The sequence below is a fragment of the Schistocerca cancellata genome, chromosome 2, assembly GCF_023864275.1.
Source record: "Schistocerca cancellata isolate TAMUIC-IGC-003103 chromosome 2, iqSchCanc2.1, whole genome shotgun sequence".
Classification (NCBI taxonomy): Eukaryota; Metazoa; Arthropoda; class Insecta; order Orthoptera; family Acrididae; genus Schistocerca; species Schistocerca cancellata.
The window spans coordinates 140,992,418-141,017,896 of NC_064627.1; the positions used below are offsets into that span (position 1 = coordinate 140,992,418).

At 39.5% G+C, this 25,479-nt stretch overlaps 1 protein-coding gene across 5 annotated transcripts in view; it reads left to right on the plus strand.

Annotated features, from left to right (window-relative positions):
• Positions 1-23,397, plus strand: part of LOC126161420 (KICSTOR subunit 2-like) — a 62,784-nt gene extending 39,387 nt beyond the window's left edge. For all 5 annotated transcript variants that reach the window (XM_049917215.1, XM_049917216.1, XM_049917218.1 and 2 more), the window contains 3 exons: positions 4,703-4,865; positions 14,177-14,278; positions 22,602-23,397. In XM_049917215.1, the coding sequence (XP_049773172.1) occupies positions 4,703-4,865; positions 14,177-14,278; positions 22,602-22,772 (436 nt within the window). In that variant the 3' untranslated portion in view covers positions 22,773-23,397. The remainder of the gene's footprint in view (positions 1-4,702; positions 4,866-14,176; positions 14,279-22,601) is intronic.
• Positions 23,398-25,479: the final 2,082 nt, after the last annotated feature.

Sequence of the window (25,479 nt, forward strand, 5' to 3'; positions counted from 1 at the left end):
CGTTTCACTTCCATACATGGCTACACTCCATACAAATACTTTCAGAAACGACTTCCTGACACTTAAATCTATATTCGATGTTAACAAATTTCTTTTCTTCAGAAACGCTTTCCTTCCCATTGCCAGTCTACATTTTATATCCTCTCTACTTTGACCATCATCAGTTATTTTGCTCCTCAAATAGCAAAACTCCTCTACTACTTTAAGTGTCTCATTTCCTAATCTAATTCCCTCAGCATCACCCGACTTAATTCGACTACATTCCATTATCCTCGTTTTGCTTTTGTTGATGTTCATCTTATATCCTCCCTTCAAGACACCATCCATTCCGTTCAACTGCTCTTCCAAGTCCTTTGCTGTCTCTGACAGAATTACAATGTCATCGGCGAACCTGAAAGTTTTTATTTCTTCTCCATGGATTTTAATACCTACTCCGAATTTTTCTTTTGTTTCCTTTACTGCTTGCTCAATATACAGATTGAATAACATTGGGGAGAGGCTACAATCCTGTTTCACTCCCTTCCCAACCTCTGCTTCCCTTTCATGCCCCTCAACTCTTATAACTGCCATCTGGTTTCTGTACAAATTTTAAATAGCCTTTCGCTCCCTGTATTTTACCCGTGCCACCTTCAGAATTTGAAAGAGAGTAGTCAAGTCAACATTGTCAAAAGCTTTCTCTAAGTCTACAAATGCCAGAAACGTAGGTTTGCCTATCCTTAATCTTTCTTCTAAGATAAGTCGTAGGGTCAGTATTGCCTCTCGTGTTCCAAAATATCTACGGAATCCAAACTGATCTTCCCTAAGGTCGGCTTCTACCAGTTTTTCCATTCGTCTGTAAAGAATTCGCGTTAGTATTATGCAGCCGTTACTTATTAAACTGTCAACACCTGCTTTCTTTGGGATTGGAATTATTATATTCTTCTTGAAGTCTTAGGGTATTTCGCCTGTCTCATATATTTTGCTCACCTGGTGGTAGAGTTTTGTCAGGACTGGCTCTCCCAAGGCTGTCAGTAGTTCTAATGGAATGTTGGCTACTCCCAGGGCCTTGTTTCGACTTAGGTCTTTCACTGTTTGGTCAAACTCTTCACACAGTATCATATCTCCCATTTCATCTTCATCTACATCCTCTTCCATTTCCATAATATTGTCCTCAAGTACATCACCCTTGTATAGACCCTCTATATACTCTTTCCACCTTTCTGCTTTCCCTTCTTTGCTTAGAACTGGGTTTCCATCTGAGCTCTTGATATTCATACAAGTGGCTCTCTTTTCTCGAAAGGTCTCTTTAATTTTCTTATAGGCAGTATCTATCTTACCCCTAGTGGGATAAGCCTCTACAGCCTTACATTTGTCCTCTAGCCATCCCTGCTTAGCCATTTTGCACTTCCTGTCAATCTCATTTTTGAGACGTTTGTATTCCTTTTTGCCTGCTTCATTTACTGTGTTTTTACATTTTCTCCTTTCATCAATTAAATTCAATATTTCTTCTGTTACCCAAGGATTTGTACTAGCTCTCTTCTTTTTACCTACTTGATCCTCTGCTGCCTTCACTACTTAATCCCTCAGAGCTACTCATTCTTCTTCTACTGTATATCTTTCCCCCATTCCTGTCAATTGTTCCCTTATGCTCTCCCTGAAACTCTGTACAACTTCTGGTTTAGTCAGCTTATCCAGGTCCCATCTCCTTAAATTCCCTCCTTTTTGCAGTTTCTTCAGTTTTAATCCACAGTTCATAACCAATAGATTGTGGTCAGAGTCCACATCTTCCCCTGGAAATATCTTTTGATTAAGTTATGCTCTGTGCAAAATTCTACCAGGTGGCATCCTCTTTCATTTCTTACCCCCAATCCATATTCACCTACTACATTTCCTTCTCTTCCTTTTCCTACTATCGAATTCCAGTCACCCATGACTATTAAATTTTCATCTCCCTTCACTATCTGAATAATTTCTTTTATCTCATCATACATTTCATCAATTTCTTCATCATCTGCAGAGCTAAGGAGGGAGGTGAATGACCACAATCCAGTGACCCACCTTGCTTCATACTTCTACCCCCCTCCCCCCAATTCCCCTATTAGTGTGAAGCAGTCATTGAAGTGAAACACATTTTGTTGAGCAGCATGTCCAGCAGCTGGGTGGTCCAACTGTCTCTTCGCCACAGTTTGTTGGCGGCAATTCATGCAGACATAAAGCGTGTTGGTTGTCATACCCACATGTTTCTGTTGAACACATCAGACCAGTAACTTAATGATGTAAATTTTCTTTGCATTGATCATTTGTAGGGATGAAATGTTTCATAGGAAGCAGCCTGAAATTAGCTGATGTAATTGTATCCGTTTGCTTAGCGAGTCATTCTTCGTGTTTCTTCGTATGTTAGCTCTCTGAAAAATGACTTTGCTAATGCTTGTTTTATGTAATGAATAGTGTTAATGCTTCTTTTATGTGTATTTTTGTGTTCGTTTGTGTGTCTGTCGACCTGCCAGCACTTTCATACAAAGATGATGTGACTTACCAAATGAAAGTGCTGGCAGGTCGACAGACACACAAACGAACACAAACATACACACAAAATTCAAGCTTTCGCAACGAACTGTTGCCTCATCAGGAAAGAGGGAAGGAGAGGGAAAGACGAAAGGATGTGGGTTTTAAGGGAGAGGGTAAGGAGTCATTCCAGTCCCGGGAGCGGAAAGACTTACCTTAGGGGGAAAAAAGGACGGGTATACACTCGCACACACACACATATCCATCCACACATATACAGACAAAGAGTGTGAACATGCACACCCCCAGGCTGTGGCTAAGCCATATCACCATATCATTTCTTTCAGGGGTGCTAGTTTTGCAGGAGAACTTGTGTGAAGTTTGGAAGGTAGGGGATGTGGTACTGGTAGAAGTAAAGCTGTGATGACGAGTTGTGACGTGTGTTTGGGTAGTTCAGTTGATAGAGCACACTTGCCAATGAAAGGCAAAGGTCCCGATTTCGAGTCTTAGTCAAGCACACAGTTTTAATCTGCCAGGAAGTTTCATATCGGCACACACTCTGTTGCAGAGTGAGAATCTTATTCTGAAACAGTATACATGTTTCCTTTGTACTGATTTAATGTCACAAAAAAGACTGGAAAATCCATGTTTGTAATCAGATTTACTTACTGTGGCACCTCATACTAAGTTAATTATAGCCATACTCAGCTTTTTGCATGTAGATATGCACTAGGGTACGTTATCAGTCAGGTGCTTGTGGCTTTCGTGATGTAGTAGGAGTTAGCTGTGTGTTAATGTTCAGATGTGTGTGAAATCTTATGGGACTTCACTGCTAAGGTCATCAGTCCCTAACATTACTTAAACTAAATTATCCTAAGGACAAACACACACAGCCATGCCCGAGGGAGGACTCGAACCTCCGCCAGGACCAGCCGCACAGTCCTTGACTGCAGCACCTTAGACAGCTCTGCTAATCTCGTGCAGCTGTGGGTTAATGGCGAGTGTCTTGTATGGATAGTACCTTATAAACTTCATTTTGAATAAGTCACTATAGAAGGCACTCCATGGTTTAGTGATTAGAGAAACCAACTGCAGTTGATACTCTGGCCAGTCCTGTCACTCTGTTTCCCATCTATTCATGCCTGTTCATCTCAGTAATGACATACCGGGAGATAGCAGTGACCCAGAGTAGACATATGACTTACATCAAAGTATCACTTTAGTTCTGATTTTCTGAGTGCTCCTCAAACTATATGACAAATCTGAGTACCGGAGAAAGTTGTTTAAAGCAACGAAAGCATCTTTTTCTTCCTACAAAAGCATCATAGGGGCAGATTCATAAAATTCCCAGGTAAAACAGCACAACAGCCAATTAAGTTCTGTTCTGCATACTCATTGAGGTAACAACTTCCTCCACCCCTAGGAGGGGACATTTATATGTACTATGTTGTCATTCACAGTGAGCTGCTTTGCTTGGATTCATTTATTTTGCAGTTTGCAGGTGATAAGGTATGCTTTGTCCACAACTGGTAAGTGGGAAGTAATTCTAAATGCAAGAGAAATTGTGAATGGCTTGATATCCAACTCATTGTAAATGGTGAGGCCCCATCATCAAAATTTTAGAATTGTCTCACTAATTTCTGTGCTGACACTAAGCAAGGGCTCATCCTATAAACACTCCAATGCAAATACAATGGCTTCGTGGTGTAATGCATTCATTATTTGCAAATAAGTAAAGTTAAGTCACTTCAGAGATGATACAGCCATAATCAAGTCAGGACCAAATGAGTACTCTATAAAATTGTGATAGACATGACCTGTCTGTCTTCACTTTTTTTCCAGGCACTACAAGCTCTTCATGACCTTCTGTACTCTTATCTTAAGGTTCCTTAGATGTTACAGCCAGCAGAATTTTGAATTTAAATTGGCACGTGAATCTCACTGAGATGACAGAACTGAGATTGATGCCCTTCACTTACAACTGAAGTCGATATTCACATAGACAGTTTTCTCTCTGAAAACTGCAAAGCTTGTTATTGTAGGTCACTCCTTGAACTTCTGAAGCATTGTTTATATTTGGCAAGTTCTGCATGCTACTCTGTGAGACAACATTTTCTTGTGGAATCCACCAAATAATATCTTCTATAAAAGATCCTAGTTTATGTTATATTTTTCTGTTTTAGTTAAAGCATTAATCATTTTTTATTGAATGTTTCAGAATTCATAATTTCCAGAGGCGTTATGATGCAGCTGCTGTCACACTGTTGTTTGATGCTACAGGTGTGGAAGATTTCAAAGGCTCAGGCTACCATCATCCAAATAAACCTCTTGATCCTCCAACTGGTATTGACTGCTACCAAATAATTTTCAGTCATCCGGCTGTAAGTTAATTGTTTTTTTCTGATATGTTATTTATAATACAGTAGAACATGATTTTTGTCATAGTGTATATTTTTCCTCGCAAATGATTCAGATCCTTGCTATCAAGAACAGCAAATGAGAACTTTTCTGAGCAGCGTGGCTTTCTTACTGTCCTTATACTGACCTCGGTTTACGTAGATTGTATCATTGCTTACTGTCCTTCCTATCCTATCCTGTCTCTGTTTCCCTCTCAATTCACTTATTTTTTTGTTTAGTCTCACTTCTATATATTGCAGCTTTTTTTGCCATCTTACCTTCTCTTGGGTGCTTCTCCTCCATTTACTTCTTCTTTTCCTTTCTTCCACTGCCTTGTCAAAAATTGACACAGTAAGGCGGCTCCTGTGAGCAAATATTCCTTTGTAAAATTAAAACAGCAACAAACCACTGCAGTAGTAAGAATGCAGCATGTTGCAATAGTAATTTTCCATATAAAATCTTCTCATGCTTCCTGTTAATTGTTTAAAATGTCACAAGTTTTCTACCAAATACTCCTGACAGCTGCAGTGCCTCCGGATACACTGAAACTGCAGCTTTGACATTACTGGTGTCCCAGCATCATCATATGTAGCATATGTTGCTTCCACGACCACCCCACCCTCGAAACAAAAAATTTCCTTGACTTTGTGACGGTCACATTATAATCATCTTTGATGATACGATGGCATTCTTTATGAATGTACCTATCTAAGGTTCTTTGGACTCGGTGTTCCATTTCTTTGCAAGTGATTGGTCAAGCTACTTAGGCACTATTTTATATCTTCTTCTTCCCTTTTAACCCTCCAGTGCCCAGTTTCATGATCATTTTGATGGCATTGCAGTGGGTATCCTGTTACGTTAGAGATTAGATGTTCTTTTCGTTCAAATTTCTCCGTAGTGAGTAGATCCTCTGCAATGTGGAATATGTAAGAAAACAAGAATACATAAAAAATATTTACAAAATAAGAACAGATATGCTAACGTGCCTTCCACAGGTCCCAAATGAAATTGCCCTTGTGGATGTGGGAAAAACGACAACAACAACAACTTAAGGAAATTTACATTTAAAAGGATATAAAACTTGTCACCAAATATGGCTTCAGCAGTCACAAACCAGTTTATGGAGAAATGCAAAGATATTGCCTTAGACAGAAATGTGAGAAGTTCCTGGAACATCTTTGTAGCATCAACAGTCACATCCAATTCTCTAGGAAGATAGAAAAAGATGGTACTTGCTCTTCCTCAGTGTCCTCATCTACCTCAAATGCGTGATGCACGCCTTGGTCACAGCAAGTACAGATAGCCATTGCACACTATTCTGTTCTTGCATACTCTCAACCATCATCACCCAGCACAGAAGTGCACTGTGGTATAGATCATGGTACATGTGCAAGAACCAGATCCCAGCACGGAAGTGCACTGTGATATAGATTAGGATACACCATGCAAGAATCAGATCAGCCACTGAAAACTTCCCATTTAGCTGATCTGCTTACACAGTGTCTTCAGGATCAGTGCTACAACAGTCACAAAATTAATTCTGTTCTTGTATCATGGTTCTGACAAGGTGGCAAGGAAAGCACATAATAATGTTGACCCACAAGTGCAGTGAAAGAAACACTGTATTGGTAAACACACAAAAACACACACATATTGGTAAAAACGGTTCATAGCTGAGATGTGAAACAAGAAGTAAGATCCATTTCCGGTAGAATGAAAATGCCCCTCACTGTTGTCCAGCTCTATGTCCTCAGTCGGTGTGCATTCAGTTAGTATACCAGAGGCTAGTCGAGGTTAGTGTCTATCTCGGTCAGTTTCAGGATGGTTGGTGTCTTCGTTGTAGTCATGGGTTGAAGCCTGATCTATGATCTTGGTGGCACTGAAGACTGCTGCTGAAGATGCAACCTATAGATCAGCTGCAGGGGACAGCTGGAGTTGAGCCTGGAGGCATGAATGATGTCAGCTAGTAGCTGTGAGCATCTTAAGTGATCTGATGGAGGGATTTACTTGCGGTGTCATGTGGACGCATGAAACGTAATGTCTTGTGGAGCCTGCTGGAGTCTGGCATGTACACAGAGTGATGAGTTGCTGTTGTCTGATGTGTACATAGAGAGGTGTGTTGCTGTTGTCATCTACCACTCTTTGTAAGCCAGCAGTGTGTATGACCAGAATTGAGATTGTTGTTTGTGTTTGGCTTAGGTGGAGGATGCCTATGGATATGGCAACCTACCAGCCACGGATGTGTCCTTTGGTGGTACTGGTCAGACAACTGTATGGATACTACAGATATCAAGTAGTAAAAATAATAATGACCCCAATGAGAAGCAGTAGCAGAATTTTACATTTCTGCCATTGTATGGCTACATTGGATAAAATTAACCCCCTTCTGAAGGGAGACAAAATTTAATCAGTCTTCATCCATCCATCAAAATTCTGCAAGCTACTGAAATGAGTAAAAGGTGCAACATGTATCAAAATGTGTGGGTAGAAAATCTTACATCAGACAAACAGTGGGAACGATGAAACAGCATCAAAAGGACCGTGAGAACTGTGATCACCTGCACTATCGTAAAAAAATACTATTGTTGAGCATGTTTTGGAAAACATTCACAGGATCAAATTTGATGAGCAGTATTGTGGTCTGCATTAACTGCTTTTGGTATATTGCATCTCTTCTGGCCTGTTTGCATGCCATGACAGATGAGCATTGTCCTGTTTAGAAGTGGCACGACTATTCCGTTGCGTGAGAAGTAACTCCTGAAGATACAGGATGTTAGTGATGTACGATTGTGACATCAGAGTTCCATCAATTGCTACCAGCTATGACCTGAAATCATACCTGATGGCTCCCACCCATGATGCCAGCAGTGACATCATCTCTCTCCAAAACTTTGGAAGGCTGGGATGTCTCCCCAGACTCCACCATACTAACAAATGACAGTCATCTGGGGTAGTACAGAATTGTAAGTCACCACTGAACAGAGTGCAGTACCATTCATCAGCAATCCATGCTTCCCAGTCACTGCACCACTACAAATGTAGCCACTTGTATCGTGGTGTTAATGGCAGACTACATGTGGGACAATAATTCCCTGGCCTGGCTGCTGCTAATCACATACCAGTGGTATGGGATACATGTTGCAGAGAGTCCATTTCTTGTTTCCAGATGGCATGCACAAATTGTAAGGGGTTGCAGTGAGCTTGGTGCACAATATGGCAATCTTCCCTTGTGGTGGCCAGACACACTCGATAGTAACTTTGACGATGAGTATGCCTGTGCGCATGCTTCCATGCACTCCAGCATCAGACCACTGTCACATACGAAGGCCCCACAAATCTGGATAGTGCAAGATTCCACCATATGACCACATGAAGACCCACAGTGTGGCCTCTATCAAGCTGTCAGGTGCTGGTCATGTTGTACTACATGAATAGGTGGCACCTCTGTGTCCTTCACAATGATCACTCAACATTTAACATTGTTCTTACCCCTTCTGTGCCCTACCAGCCTGCTAACAGCACTAAACATGAACAAGACTAATGTGCTCTGGTAAGTGTTCCATTGGCAGAGAGGATTGCAACTCTAATCTTATACATACCTGCCAATGGTGTATACGTGTACAAAGCCAGACAATGGAAAGTACAGGTTGGAATATCAACACTTATCAAAAGGATAGATTGCTACTCACTGTGAAAATGGTATATTGAGTTGCAGATAGGCGCAATGAAAAGACTGTTACATACTGAGCTTTGGGCTGTAGCCTTTGTCAGAAAAGAAAGGAAGACACAAATACATTCACACAAGCAGGTACACCACACGCACTCATGACCACTACTTCTGGCTAGGCTGGCACTGTTGTGTTGAAAGGAAATAGCAGCCCAGAATGAGGCAGGAAGGGGGGAGGGAAAGCAGAGTACTGGTGGGGGGAGAGAAGGGTGCAGTCTGGTCGAGCCAGGGGCCAGAAAGCGGCACCAGGACAGGCCTGTAAGGCACAGCATCGGGAGGCTGTATGAGCGGGGGGGGGGGGGGGGGGGGGGGGGGGACCTGGTAGAGCTGGGAAAGGCTATTGGTTGCATTGGCAGGGAGCAGTGCTCAGTGAGGGTGATAGGATGTGAATTGACAGGAGGTGATAGAACAGAGGGGGTGGAAACTGTCGGGTGAAGCAGGTGGGCACAGTAGGTTAAATGTGAAGCAGTTGTTGGCATGACTGTTTTCACAGGTGGCATGGCCTCTAATGGGATAGGATAAGCCTGTGACCGGACTGGAATAGGAAATGCTGGGTAGCTAAATTGGGCAGGTCTTTCACCTGGGTCTCCTATAGGATATGATCTCTGTCGCAAGGAACTGGGACTGGGAGTGGCACAAGGATGGATTAGGCTGTTGTGTAGGTTGGATGGATAATGGAACACCACTTCAGGAGCAGTTGGAAGGATCTTGGGTAGGATGTCCCTCATTTTAGGACATGATGATAGGTAATCAGAGCACTGACAAAGGATGTGGTTCAGTTATTCCAGCCCAGAGTGGTACTGGATGGTGAAAGGGCGCTCCTTAGTAGCTGGTTCTTGGGGTAACGGGAGGAATGGATGTATGTTGAGATATGGCATGGGAAATCTGTTTGCGGACTACGTTTGGGTATTTGCCTGTCTGTGAAGACCTTTGTGAGGCCTTCAGCATAGTGGGCAAGGGAGTTCTTGTCATTGCATATATGCCATTCTTGGGTAGCCAGGGTGCATGGTAGGGATTTTGTGGTGTGAGGGATGGCAGTTGTCAAGATGTAGGTATAGTTGATACAGTGAGTAGCAATCCATCCTTTTCGTAATTGTTGTGTCCCATGTTACAACATCCAACTGTGTCTTATAGATGTTTCACTTTTTTGTCAGGCAGTGTATTTTTGCTTTGATAATAGTTTGTACAAATTATTCATCTGAGAAACATTGTAGAACCTTAGATATTAAAATATTCTTGACTTGAAGATAATTCACAACACAGATCATTGTCTTATGTTCTCAAATTAGGACCAAGGTGTCCTCAAAGAGTTGAATTTCTTGTATTTATATGGAAATAGAAAATGTTGTAGAGGTGAGCTGTATCGTGATGTATACAAGGAAATACTCATATATTATAAACAAAAGTGAGGAAATCCAACCACTCACCTGCAACTGATTAATGGCAGGTGCATAGACACGTGCAAAAAAAAAAAAAGAAAAAGAAAGAAAGAAAAGGCAACACTCATCTGTTGCTGATTAATGTGTGACACTTGGAAATGTATTATGCTATGTTGAAGCAGCTACAGGTGAATGACCTTTCCTTAATTTTCTTTAGGGCTATTCTGTACGAAGTGGTCAAATTTCACAAAAAGTTCCCACATCACCATCACGGATTTTGTTGAAATTTTGTGTGAACTTTTACTCATGTTCCCAATGAACATTGGTAAAGTTTTACTTTTGCCAATTTAATACACACAGTGATAGAGTAACTTTTTGACTCCATAATTCAGCTATCAACAGCACACCCACGAGTTTTCGGCAGCTGCAGGCATAATATCTCCGGCAGTATTTTCTTGAAAGACACAAAATTAGGCATCTTGCACAACTTAAGTGAAAAACGAAAAAAGGATTTCCTGAGGGATTTGCATGTGCATAATTTGAAGCAAATTCAGCCAAAAAAATACACACTCGAAAAAAATAAGGAGTTGAGCTTTTTATATCTCTGGAAGTAATTGCGGGATATATCTGAAACCTTGCTTGTAATAACTTACTAATACAAGGTCTTAGAATATAAAATTTCATCCTCCTATTGTTTTCCAGTAGTTTACAAACTGTGGACAAAGTTGAAGATGCCAAAAATGGCTATTTTTTATCCACTTTAAAAAAAATTCCTTTAAACAATTTTCATTAAAAAGACCATATTCTAAACCATCCAAAAAACTATTTGGTTTCGCAATGGGAGCATATAAGGCCGTAAATAAGAACAACATGGTTGTGTGCGATGAAAATGGGCCTGTATTCTGCCAGTATTCAAGTTAAATCTGACATCTTTTACTATGTTCTGCAGCTGTTTAGTAATCTGTGGAAGACAATATTAAAAGTCCTGATTACTAGAAAATGAGCTTGATTCAGAAAAACTGCACATAAGCAGTTTTATGCATCTCTACAGCAATCAGGTCCACAAAATTGTTTTTCTAAAAAATGAGATGGTGTGAGGAATGAAGTAAAAAGAATAGTTTTCTCTTTTTGTGTGTCTAATAATCTGAGGTAATCGTTTGTGAAAACTATAATTTTTTTGGGTTCTGTCTTCTCAAAATTTCTTCCCAAACTGTCTCATCAGTGGCATCGCCTGCCTCACAGTGTAGTTCTCATTATAACATTCCATAGCAAGTTCATGAAACCTAAAAGAAAATTCAAGTAGGCTGAAGTAAATATAAGCTTTGGATCCTAAAAGAGACCTCTTCTAGTTTTGGCTTTGACACTTCTATGTATCATCATCTCGGGATCTTGGAATCCTGCAGTAAAGAAATTTACTGGCGGCTGTTGCACAACTACCAGACGTGGCTCCTATGACGCTGGGGATTCTGATTTTCTCGCTTCAAAAGAAACAGTCAGTGGTTAGCCACAGTGGACCAACACAAACAAGACATTTCATGTGTACACTGGTGTTCCGCATTAACTACAAACAATGCTAACACAAAGTACACTTTACCTTAAACCAGAAATAAACTAGCAATCAGTAACATTACACAATAGAAAAACATGCTAATAATTCTCTATAACTTAAATCCATTCCAAAAAATGTAAGGAAGACTCCTGTGAACTTCACCAAAATTTACACTATGTGAGAGTGGTGTAAAATCTACAGACTGTTCCTATGATGTGTGCTGAAGCTGTCATGGAGCAACTTTACTACCACGATCTACATTGTCTTGGTAATGTACAGTTAAATTGTGAGATTTATAACCAGTTTGATTTTGTAGTTATAGCAGTGAAAACAGACTGAAATATGTCATGATGAGTAGTGACACAAGATACCAGTTTCTTGAAACTTTTCAAGTTATTCAGACTTTCTGATTTCCTATCTTCATGACATGTGGTATTGCCTTCCCCAGAGAGTACTAAACAGTTGTAGAACATAATAAAAGATGTCAGATATAACTTGAGTACCAGCGGTAAATGGGCCATTTTCAATGCACCTCCACCTTGTCTTTTTTTTTTAGGGCCTTATATGCTCACATTGCAAAACCAAATATAGTTTTTGGGTGGTTTAGAACAGAGTTTACAGAAGTCTCTTTTTTGTAAAAGTGGGCCAAAAATAGCCATTTTTGGCATTTTTTGAAGTCTTCAACTTTGCTCTCAGTTAGTAAACGATTGGAAATCAGTAGAAGAAGGAAATTTTTTATATTTAGACCTGTTCTTAGTTATCATGTGCAAGGTTTCAGATGTATCCCGCAATGATAGAAAAAACTAACCCCCCCCCCTTCAACTTCAAGTGTCTACTTTTTGATCGACTTTGCTTAAAATTATCCATATGAAAGTTGCTCAGGAAATATTTTTTTCTATTATTTCACTTAAGAGAGCACAAGAAGGTGTACAAGATGACCCAATTTTCTTTCTTTCAAAATCAAATTTCCAGAGATAGTACGTCTCAAAGTTGCCAAAACCTCACAGGTGCACTGTTGTTAGTTACACTATGGTACACTAGTTAATGATTATGAAACTTTATAAGTGTTCATTGCAAACATGTGTGATTGTTCATACAAAATTTCATCAAAATCTGTAGTGGTCATGTGGGACCCTGTAGACGACTTGGCATGAAGTTGAGCCACGATCTGATGCCACAGAGGCATTCTTTTGCCCCATCGAACACTGTCCAGTAATTCCAGCAATGCTTTATTGTTTATGTCTTGTGAAATTCATTTTCATGATCTAACCCCATGGTAAGGACAGCTGCTGCTATTTGCTCCCAAACCTCAACATTTGCTCACACATCTGTTTCACATGGTCCTTTCAACTCAACAAAGTACCAAGTACCTCCCTATAGCCTTGCCACTCATGGACACTACATCTGCAGAGGGCACCGGGAGCTATTGAAATATGCTGATCACCTTGTGAGAATCTTTTTCAGGCAGACCATAAACCCCTCCGTTGGTCCAAACACAGATACTACACCATTTCTTCTTGTGACATCAACAAACCTATCATGAATGTGAACCAGTCACTGACCGGAATTCTTCATATCACCCAGGAATTGAAAACCTCTATGATGTCTTTCATCTGGGCTCCAACTACATCCGTTGTGCTTTGGATTGGGCAATATCCTAACCAAAACGCTACTTTTGTCCTTCAGAGTAATATCCTGGTGCCTATGAAACCTACACATTATCCTGTCCCAGAAACATAGTGTCTCGCTCCAAGTCCTGCAACCCCATATACTAATCTCCTGTGGATTCAGTCTACCCATGAACTTTTCATAGCCATCCCATCTTAGGGCCTCATGTGAAACCTGCCTTGTCATATACCAGCTATGCTGTCACATCCAATCATGGTACTATATGGTTATTGCAACTAAGCAGTTATCTTCCTCCACACTTACTAAACAATGACTGGCTGTAAACTCAACTGCATCTACCCCACAACAGCATTAAATTCAGTAGCTATTTCAGTACTTTCAGCTTGTGCCATTTAATTAGAATTCCTCCTCCTACCCCATGGCTCCCCTCCTCCAACAGTTCTGTAAACTCCTCCAGCATATCCTTCATAATGCCCCCCCCTAGTGTAAACCAATCTCTCTCTCTCTCTCTCTCTCTCTCTCTCTCTCTCTCTCTCTCTCACACACACACACACACACACACTCTCACTCATACACCATTTTCTCTCAGTTTTGTGGTTGTTATGTTTTGCCACTGCCATTGTGGGTCGCCTGTCTCACTTTCTTCTGCCTCTCATTATGCCCCCCCCCCCCCCCACTTCCTTGCTCATATACAAAAAATGACTGGCTAATTTTATTCAGTCTGCCATATTTTTGTAGTTTTTTTTATCAACTACCATAGCAGTAATTCTTTTCAAATTTAGATTTATTCTTCCTTTGTTTGCCCATAGTTGCAGTTATTTAAGGTATTTCTAATCCATCGTTCCTTGTTTAGCATTTTTTAATAGTTGAAAATACAGATTTGAAATATTTCTAATAATTGAGTGATTCACTTTATTGAGCATTGTTTTTCATTGTGGCATCAATTCCAATTTTTATATTTAAAAACATTAACTCCCTCCTTCGCTCAAAATGCATATTGTATGTTCGCAGCAAAAACCTGTAAATTACCTGCCAATTATTGTCAATGTTATACAAGAAAATGCAGCTGAATTGATGGCAATGGATCAAGTGATATATCATTTCTGCCCAAGAGTAAGTAGATACCACTTTTTACTTTATATAAGCAAAAATATTCCCCACGTCTCAGATATTCTCTAGTCTCTTCACCAAAACCATTATAATTGCCTGTTGTATGTGCTTTCCTGGGAGATGGAAGAACCCACTTCCATTTTGATGTTTGTAGCCTAGGAAGGGGCTACTGACATAAAGTTGTTTATTTACAAATCCAACTACTATTTCACTGATAAGAAAACAAATTGTGACACAGTAATGTGTAACCATAGAGAAATCACATAAATTTTATGTATTTCGTATTTTGGTTTATTGTTAGAGGCCTTTCTGTCCCGGCTAATGTAAACATTGAATGAGCTATCATATGAATTAATACATTACAGAATATATTCATTTTATTTGTTCTTGTCAAGAATATTGCTGTCAATATTTTAAAGAATTAAAATATTATTACACATCATCCATGTTGAGAGTACTATCTCTGGTGTATGCATTATAACCGTGTCATATTCAAAAGCCAGGCACTTTCGTATGAAGGAGAAGACATGTACACCATTTTCAGATCGCTGCTACCGACGTGTGCTTTGTAGTGCTTCTTTATAATATCAGCCATAATTGAAAATGCTGCTGCGTTTGGTTACATTCGGCATGTGAAGTCGGGCATTATTGTGGAAAAAAACAACACCTTTTGACAGCTGACCACCAAATTGAACAAAACTTCTTTTTTTATACAGGGTATCCCACTTGAAAGAGGCCCCACAAACATGTGTAGCAATTCTGCTGAAATTGCACCATGTAATTAGTGATGTTTGACATGGCAACACTGCACTCTGCAACATCATTTGGCGCAGCTGTGTTTCCGCAAGTCGCCATGTCTGGAGCCCAGTGTTTAGTGACAATATATCGCTACTCCGTCAAAGAACGCGTGTGTCTTGTGAAACAATATTGGATTACTGGTTTCATTAAGACATGTCAGAAATGGTTGTTGAACAGTTTTGTGGTGACCAGCATATACGTCTAAGTGCTCCATACGAAAGCTATTGAACAAAATTGAGAGCAGTGGAACAGGGTTGGATCTTCAAGACAGGGGATGGCTGCCATTATTCTTAGAAAAAGGACTGTTGTGAAACAACCTGCAAAGTCTGTTCAATGTTTATCTTCAAGAATGTAGAATGCTACAGAGCTGTGAAGAAAGCCTTCATGTATCTATACAGGTTTACAGTTGTTCAGGAACTCATTGTCAATGACAAAGACAAATGCATTATATTTTGCTGTTGCTTTCGGCAATTTATTGTCCAGAGGCCAGGAATATTGCAGTAAACATGGTTCAGCGTTGAGGTGTGGTTCCACCTGGGTGGCTATGTAAACTCTCAGACTACACATTTGTGGTGTAACGAAATTCCACATGCACTGGTCAAGCAACCCCTTCATTCACAAAAGATTGGAGTGTTCTGTGCAATATCACAGCATTGCATCATCGGACCAATTTTTTTCGAGTCTACTGTGACAAATGCATTTTACATCAAAGTGTTTCAGGAATTTGTGAACCAGTTGCACGATGAAGAACTTATCCTCAGCTGGTACCAATGGGTTGGTGCCACACGCCACACATTTCGAGTGACTGGGGCTGAGGTCAAATCATTTTTCTGCAGCAGAGTGTTTTTGAAAGGAATGTGGCCCCCAACGTCACCTGATTTAACACCACCTGACTTATTCCTCTGGGGTGACGTAAAGGGCAAGGTTTACAGGAACACCTTTTTCCAAAGCTGTTTCACAGAGGAAGACCGCACTGCAGTTCCTTCTCTAAATCCTCGCACCAACGAAAAAATGGCTGACATCGAAATAAGTGTCCAAGGAATAGAAAAGCAACTGGAATCACTCAACAGAGGAAAGTCCACTGGACCTGACGGGATACCAATTCGATTCTACACAGAGTACGCGAAAGAACTTGCCCCCCTTCTAACAGCCGTGTACCGCAAGTCTCTAGAGGAACAGAAGATTCCAAATGATTGGAAAAGAGCACAGGTAGTCCCAGTCTTCAAGAAGGGTCGTCGAGCAGATGCGCAAAACTATAGACCTATATCTCTGACGTTGATCTGTTGTAGAATCTTAGAACATGTGTTTTGCTCGAGTATCATGTTGTTTTTGGAAACTCAGAATCTACTATGTAGGAATCAACATGGATTCCGGAAACAGCGATCGTGTGAAACCCAACTCGCTTTATTTGTTCATGTTGTTGTTGTTGTGGTCTTCAGTCCTGAGACTGGTTTGATGCAGCTCTCCATGCTACTCTATCCTGTGCAAGCTTCTTCATCTCCCAGTACCTACTGCAACCTACATCCTTCTGAATCTGCTTAGTGTATTCATCTCTTGGTCTCCCCCTACGATCTTGCCCCTCCACGCTGCCCTCCAAAACTAAATTGGTGATCCCTTGATGCCTCAGAACATGTCCTACCAACCGATCCCTTCTTCTGGTCAAGTTGTGCCACAAACATCTCTTCTCACCAATCCTATTCAATACTTCCTCATTAGTTATGTGATCTACCCATCTAATCTTCAGCATTCTTCTGTAGCACCACATTTCGAAAGCTTCTATTCTCTTCTTGTCCAAACTATTTACCGCCCATGTTTCACTTCCATACATGGCTACACTCCATACAAATACTTTCAGAAATGACTTCCTGACACTTAAATCTATACTCGATGTTAACAAATTTCTCTTCTTCAGAAACGCTTTCCTTGCCATTGCCAGTCTACATTTTATATCCTCTCTACTTCGACCATCATCAGTTATTTTGCTCCCCAAATAGCAAAACTCCATTACTACTTTAAGTGCCTCATTTCCTAATCTAATTCCCTCAGCATCACTGATTTGTTCATGAGACCCAGAAAATATTAGATACAGGCTCCCAGGTAGATGCTATTTTTCTTGACTTTCGGAAGGCGTTCGATACAGTTCCGCACTGTCGCCTGATCAACAAAGTAAGAGCCTACGGAATATCAGACCAGCTGTGTGGCTGGATTGAAGAGTTTTTAGCAAACAGAACACAGCATGTTGTTATCAACGGAGAGACGTCTACAGACATTAAAGTAACCTCTGGCGTGCCACAGGGGAGTGTTATGGGACCATTGCTTTTCACAATATATATAAATGACCTAGTAGATAGTGTCGGAAGTTCCATGCGGCTTTTCGCGGATGATGCTGTAGTATACAGAGAAGTTGCAGCATTAGAAAATTGTAGCGAAATGCAGGAAGATCTGCAGCGGATAGGCACTTGGTGCAGGGAGTGGCAACTGACCCTTAACATAGACAAATGTAATGTATTGCGAATACATAGAAAGAAGGATCCTTTATTGTATGATTATATGATAGCGGAACAAACACTGGTAGCAGTTACTTCTGTAAAATATCTGGGAGTATGCGTGCGGGAAGATTTGAAGTGGAATGATCATATAAAATTAATTGTTGGTAAGGCGGGTACCAGGTTGAGATTCATTGGGAGAGTCCTTAGAAAATGTAGTCCATCAACAAAGGAGGTGGCTTACAAAACCCTCGTTCGACCTATACTTGAGTATTGCTCATCAGTGTGGGATCCGTACCAGATCGGGTTGACGGAGGAGATAGAGAAGATCCAAAGAAGAGCGGCGCGTTTCGTCACAGGGTTATTTGGTAACCGTGATAGCGTTACGGAGATGTTTAACAAACTCAAGTGGCAGACTCTGCAAGAAAGGCGCTCTGCATCGCAGTGTAGCTTGCTCGCCAGGTTTCGAGAGGGTGCGTTTATGGATGAGGTATCGAATATATTGCTTCCCCCTACTTATACCTCCCGAGGAGATCACGAATGTAAAATTAGAGAGATTAGAGCGCGCACTGAGGCTTTCAGACAGTCGTTCTTCCCGCGAACCATACGCGGTTGGAACAGGAAAGGGAGATAATGACAGTGGCACGTAAAGTGCCCTCCGCCACACACCGTTGGGTGGCTTGCGGAGTATAAATGTAGATGTAGATGAACAACCCACAAAACTTGGAAGTTTTATGAGAGAACATCATCTGCAAAATCCAGGCAGCAACATTTGAGAATCTGCAGTGTTGTGTTCACCTGTGTTTACAAGTCTTGGGGGGGGGGGGGGGGGGGGGTTGCTTCCAGCAGCTTTTGTGATTCACCTTTATTTCCCATGAATGAGGTATGGCATTTCATTTCATTTCATTTCCTGATTTTTATGCAAAACCTTTAAGTGTAATTTAAGCAAATGTTTGTTTGTGGGGCCTCTTTTGAGTGGGGCGCCCTATAGTATGTAACACCTACTTGCAGATGCTGTTGTGCAACTAAAATGGAACCTGTGTCATGGCAATGGTGTGCCTATCACTCCAAATACTGGTGATTTAGACCCAATCATTTGGATGAACATATGTTGTGTTGTTTTTTTTTCCATTCTTCTCTTCTTCTTTTTTTTACTGTATGGTTATACGAGGGTCATCCACAAAGTAAGTTCCGTTTCTATTTCTATCCGCGGCAGCGCTACAATCGCAGTTCCAAGCATGCGCGGCAGTTACTCTGACTCAAGGAGAAGACATGTACACCATTTTCGGATTGCTGCTGCCGATGTGTGCTTTGGTAGTGCTTCTTTATAATGTCAGCCGTAATTGAAAATGTCCGCTGCGTGTGAGAATCAGATCTGTGATTCATTTTCTAAATGAAAAGAACCGAAGGAAATTCATCAGCAAATCTGCAAGTTTTACGGACAAAATGCTGTGAGTGATTCATGGTTAGAAGATGGATCAGACTGTTCAGTGAAGGACGTGATCAAGTGCACGATGAAGAATGAAGTGGGACTCCGTCTGTGCTTACTGAACTGGTTCACCACAATTAAAGAGAAGATTAAGCACAACCATAAGTTTACACTCAGTGCCCTTGCCTATGGAAGTTCTGCGAATCTCATGATCACTGATTCATGATATTGTTACTGAAAACTGAAATTTCGAAAACTTTGCTCACGTTGGGTATGCAAAATTCTTACTGAACAACACAATAAACAACAGATGAGCAGTGCACTTTTAGTCACGGCGGATGAAACTTGGGTATCGTACGACACCCCTTAAACAAAATTGCAGTCAGTGGAATGGAGGCACACTTCATCCCCAACGAAGGTTAAGCCAAAGTAAATCTGACACCTCGAAAAGTTGTGTGCACCGCTTTTTGGGACAGAAAAGGCATTTTGATGATTGATTTCTTACCATGAGGCCGAACAATCAATGCACATGGTTACTTCGAGACCATTAAGATAATTGCGCCACACAATGCAGGAACAAGCGCCGAGGATTGCTGTCTCTGGGACGCGTTTAATCATCCTTCGTACAACCGGACCTCGCTCCTGGCAACTTTCATCTCTTCTTACACCTAATGTCTGTTCTTGGTGGTCAGCTGTCAAAAGGTGTTGTTTTTTTCCACAATAATGCCCGACTTCACATGCCGAATGTGACCAAACGCAGCAGCATTTTCAATTACGGCTGATATTATAAAAGAAGCACTACAAAGCACACGTCGGTAGCAGCGATCTGAAAATGGTGTACATGTCTTCTCCTTGAGTCAGAATAACTGCCGCGCATGCTCGGAACTGCAATTGTAGTGCTGCTGCGGATAGAAATAGAAACGGAACTTTCTTTGTGGACAACCCTTGTACAAATTCTTTTGCACTGTTTTGAGTCATGTTTCATCATTTTTCTTGTATTTGTTTCTCAGTCTGGCACACAAGTAACACAGCTGACTGCAGGGACAAGATTATGAATTCTGAGATTTTCCATCATACCTCTTCTTAAGATAAGATTTTTTGAGATTTTTCAATTTTATGATACTTTGTTTAATAAGTGAATAACACCTGGTGTATTTATAGGACAAAATATATTCTGTTGCTCGACCTCTTTCAGTATGACACCAAAGAAAACACATTTCCATGGATTATGTTGAGTTTCCAATATGTCTCATGCGATTCGATATCATTTTTCCCTATCAGTGTTCCACCTCCCATGAAACCACCCCAGATAAAGATTTTTATGGAAAAAGGCTATGTAACACAATATAGTTACTATTTTGCCTTTGGATATCTGATTCTCACAGTCACAACAATATGCTTCACATAAGTGCCTGCAAAACAACAATCCTTTGCAGAGTCTACATAGATTAAAAACATTAATGAAGATGCAGTAATTTTTTTCATTTACTGTGAAGTTCCTTAGGTTTTCTGCTGTGATGTTTTCTGGCTTCATTCATTTGTGATGAATTCAGTTTATCATCTTTAGTCTAAGAAGCAAACAGTGATCTGAAATTTATATGAAAATTTAAGTGTTTTCCAGTAATTTGGGATCAAATATTGGGTAATGTTTTTCCTGATTAATTAATCTGATTTCCATGAGTAGGTTTAGCAACAAGATGATGTCATGGGAGTCCGTCATGACCATAAAAAACTGTCAGGTTTATCTTTGAGTGCTCTTTCCATTGATTAACCGTTTGAGATGATTATTTTAGTGTTTTTGCCCAGCCTACTGGCAGTAGCGTATAGGGTCAGCTGGTAAAGGAATGCATAGTTTCATTAAAATTGCTGTTGTGTAGCATAATTTATCCAAAATTAATTAAATGATTGGGAATTTAATAATAGACTTTTATTATATTTAAATCACACGTGACCCCAACAGAAGAAATCTCAGTGTGTTATACTTTGAAACAATATTCAAAAGAAAGTCATACACTAAGTTCTTTCTCATGAGTTTTCAGTATTTCTCCTACAAGAAGTTACTAAAATGTACACTTATTTCTTCCTTTATCTTCTCACTGGTTTGATAAACAATAAATGCATTGTGTACTGAAATATTCATGAGCTTTATAACCATTTTCATGTAGCACATTACACGTTTTTTTCCCTTCCATTACAAAAGTTTGTAATTTCTAATTTCTTCCAACTCACTATCATTCCAACATAGATCAAAATGGAGCATTTATACAGCTGACTTTTGGTCAGCTTAGTACAGGTTTATAAATGAAAAATCGAATAGAGGTAATGCAGAAGTTGAGTTAATAATCAAAAAGGAAATAAGAATGCGGCTAAGCTCCTACGGACAGCATAGTGAACACATTACATAGCGAAGAAGATCCAACATCCAACCCAATGGTACAACATTATGTGCCCAATAGCTCTGCAGATGAATTCATTAAGGGGTCAAATATTGCACCCTCTGACCCATAGATGACATCTTCCCAAATAATCCTCACTTAGGGATCTGAATGGGAACTATTTGACCTCCAGAATATTTTACCCAAGGGGATGATATCATCATTGAAACATACAACAGAGGCGCATCTCCTTAGGAAATAATAACAGCTGTAGTTTTCCCTTGCTTTCAGCCATTTGCAGTGCCAATAAGGCCATGTTTGCTTATGTTACAAGGCCAGAATAATCAATAATTCAGACTGTTGTCTCGCCAACTTTTGACAAGGCCGCCGTCCTTCTGGTAATCTGTCCTCTATACCAAAATAGTTGCTTATAGAGCATAGGTATCTATCGTTGAGCCATACAAACCACAAACCACTCCACTGCAGCAAGGTTCAAGAGGATTAATAATTACAATAACTACTGTCATTTTGGCCATCTGTGGACCATGATGTTTCAACTCTCTCTCTCTCTCTCTCTCTCTCTTTCTGTGTGTGTGTGTGTGGGGGGGGGGGGGGGGGGGGGAGATCTGAAAGATAGTGAAGTTCCCATTCATTTTTTTGTGTGCCTGTCGATGACTCGACATTTCTACTGTGTCGTGAGCTGTCTCCTTTACTCATAGATTATTTATATTCTGCCATAATGTTCTTACCATATCAGTAATGATATTTAATAGTGGTAAGCAAGTTGATCTAAAATTTTAGTTCCTGTGTGCTCTGCAATTGTAAATCTATAAAAGCAGTTCTCCATTTTTGAGAAGCAGTGAACAAGAAGAATTTTTTGTGGTATAAAAAGGCATACTCATCTAACAATATGGCATATATCAACAGGCTTATCTCAAAAGTCAGGGTAGACATTAACTACACAAATTAGTCATTCCAGAGAACCAGTTTGATACTGACTGGAAACTTTTTGGTGTTCTTGTGAGATTATTATTGAAGATGACAGACAAATACTACCAATAAATGCAGTCTATATGAAAATGGTGCCAAATACCTGTACAGTTGTATAAAATTGACAGTATGAAGACATCTGATGCAAAACTATTTAAAAATGACAAACTGTGTTATTAGCTTCTCTGACATATTTATAATGATTATAAATTTTATATGATTATTATTATTGCTCCTTTATGTTACAGGACAGAACAACATATTTCTTGTCCAGTGTAGATCCCCGAATAACACTGGTTATTATTTTTGACTGTAAGAAAACAGAGAAGGAAACAAACATAACACATTTTATTACAGATATTAGCTCACAACTACGCTGTAATAAAGTATTTGCCAACCTGAAGCCGTCATCAAAATAAAATGAGCACCAATGTATCAGTACAAGTTTTGCATATTGCAACAATGGTGTACTTGGAAGTATGATAATTTGAACAGTTTTTAATTCCAAAGTTACCAGTTTTATGCAGAATATCTTTTGCCTTCAGCAAGTAATTGATGTACCTTTTAATAATAGTTAGTTTTAATAATGTTAATGGCTGTGATAATTGTTTTTACATAATTAAAAGTTTTATTTTACTACAGCAAACATTCTTATCTCTTGCATACTTTTATAAGATTATGTACAAATGTAACGTATTTTATTGCTGGATGTTAGCTTGTAGGTCTGCTCCAATAATTTCTTTGTTAGATTCAAGTCAAGACCACAAATTGAAATGGACACTAACACACATAAGTGGTAAACATTGCACCAGGTTAGATAGAACCAGATGTGTATCCAAAACTGTCCAATGTTGAATGGAACTATTTGTTAAGTCAGTAATCTTCATGTAAAATACTTTTTGAATCTGCATATCACAATTGGTGTATGTTTTAATAGGAATTACTTTTCATATATTGATGGCCGTGGAAAATAACCTTGAGAGATTAAAGTTTTATTTTATTACTATTATGGAATTTGCAGTGTACATATTGGAATAAATCTAAATATAGTTATTTTAAAATTCTTTCTTTGTTTAATCTTTTATTGTTTACTGCAGTAACGCAGACAATTATTTTGTGATACAGCAAGATGATTAACTCTGTTTAAGATAAAAATATGCCAGTCGATAGCTGTGAACAGAAAGCAGGCAGGTATTCTGGTAGGCAAGAAACACACACACACACACACACACACACACACACTGCCTGGGCTATAATGTAGTGACAACATAGCTTTGCAGATTTACAGCATGGTGACCATTATACTTGTTTGTGTGCCTTTTGACCTGTCTTCAGAAAGTGCATTAATTCTATATTTATTATCCATTTATAAAGAGAAACTACCTCTTCAGCATTGCCTTGATAAAAGGCCCAAACTAATACAAATTAAATGTATCAACATTTTTTAAGCCTTTGTAAAAGTCATATAGCTTTTCACTGAATCTTTCTACAACACATACCGGAATTTTGTTAAATCTAACACAACAATTTGGAGAGAGCCGGTTTCATTGTGTGTTCCTAAACCTGACAACTGAAATCTAATGCAACTTCTTTATGTGACCTTCATGGACATTCAGGGACTAAGAGCTCTTATCCACTTAAAGATTGCTAACCAGCCAGTGATATTTTTCATTTTTACTGCTATAAACCTGTATTGTAATCCTCCAAATCAAAATATTCCTGCTCACATGTTGTTATCGCTAGCTGTCATTCTGATGACATAAAAACATTCAGCTTTTTATGTTATAGTTAGTCTTCTCTAGAAAACATAAACCTGCTTTTTCCATCAATGTCAGTTCTTTTATCTTCCTTTTTTTAAGAAGAAATAACACTGTGTCTGCTGACCGAGCCTATTAATAACAGTGTTAGTCTGCTTGGCAGAAAAACCCGAAAAGACAGGAACAACTTGGTCCGACGAGTGGAAAAGAACCTATTCTGAGAGAATTTTCTTTCATTTGTGATAGTTGGAATTTCTGTTAGTTACGTGAGTGTAAAGTGAAAATCTCTCATTCTGGGACAGAGATGGCATTGATATCCAATGAAAATTTGATTTTATTATATTGGCACTTGCAGCACTAGAATTAAAGTCAAGTGTTACTGTGATTCAATGAGTATCTTCTTGATCCAATTGGAGTGTGAAATAACATTTCTAGGATGGCATATCCCACTTCCAAGCTTCTGAGACAATGAAAGATGTTTGTGACATAGTAGTAAGAAAATGTCAATACATCTCAGTGTGGGAGATATACTAATACATGCAGATGGAAGAACTGTTTGAACCTATCACTTCTACAATGCGAGACTGTGAGTGAGCATCTCCACCTTCTGTATGGGGCCGCTTGCTCCTAGGAATCATGCTTTCAGGTTGTTTAGAAGACAAGGAGAAAAAGAGGAAAGGTCATAGCTACAATAGACGCCATGAAAAATTTCTCTAGAATTTGCTTATGTAAAATATACTTTTCTTTATCTTGCACAAGCTACATATGTTTAAGATGCCCACTTAGTGTATGAGGTGGTGCTGTTGTAAAAGAAAGTGTGAATACAGAAATTTTAAAATTCAGTTGTTTACTATACTAAATTTGCTTGGAGGACAATTAACACACTCTTTCAGCACCCATTCACACAGAAGGAGACGAAATTCTGTGAAGATTTGTGGAGCATGGTTGGGTGGACTTGACTAGCAGGTCCACCTCAACAAAAATGAAGAAAAGGTGACTGAAAGAAATCTTATTAAATAAAGCTTCTGATATCAAATGTAGGAGGATTACAGATCATACATAGGAAATGGAGAATACTAAAGCCATGCTAAAAACCATTGTGGTTCTATTTTGATAAGGGGATGTAGGTGAAGGATACAGATTAGTGGTGGTAAAGAAAGAGAGAAGAAGAAGATTTAACTGCAATTTCATCAGAATAATTTAGTAAAACTGTCATTTCCAAGGGACCGATACCAACAATAAACAATAAAGAAGAATAGACATACCCAGTGTAGCACAAAAAATTGAATTATAAGAAGAAAAGTAACTCCAGATACGACCTACTAGAAGAATTTAAAAAAACTGAATGAAAAAGGGAACTTTGAGATTG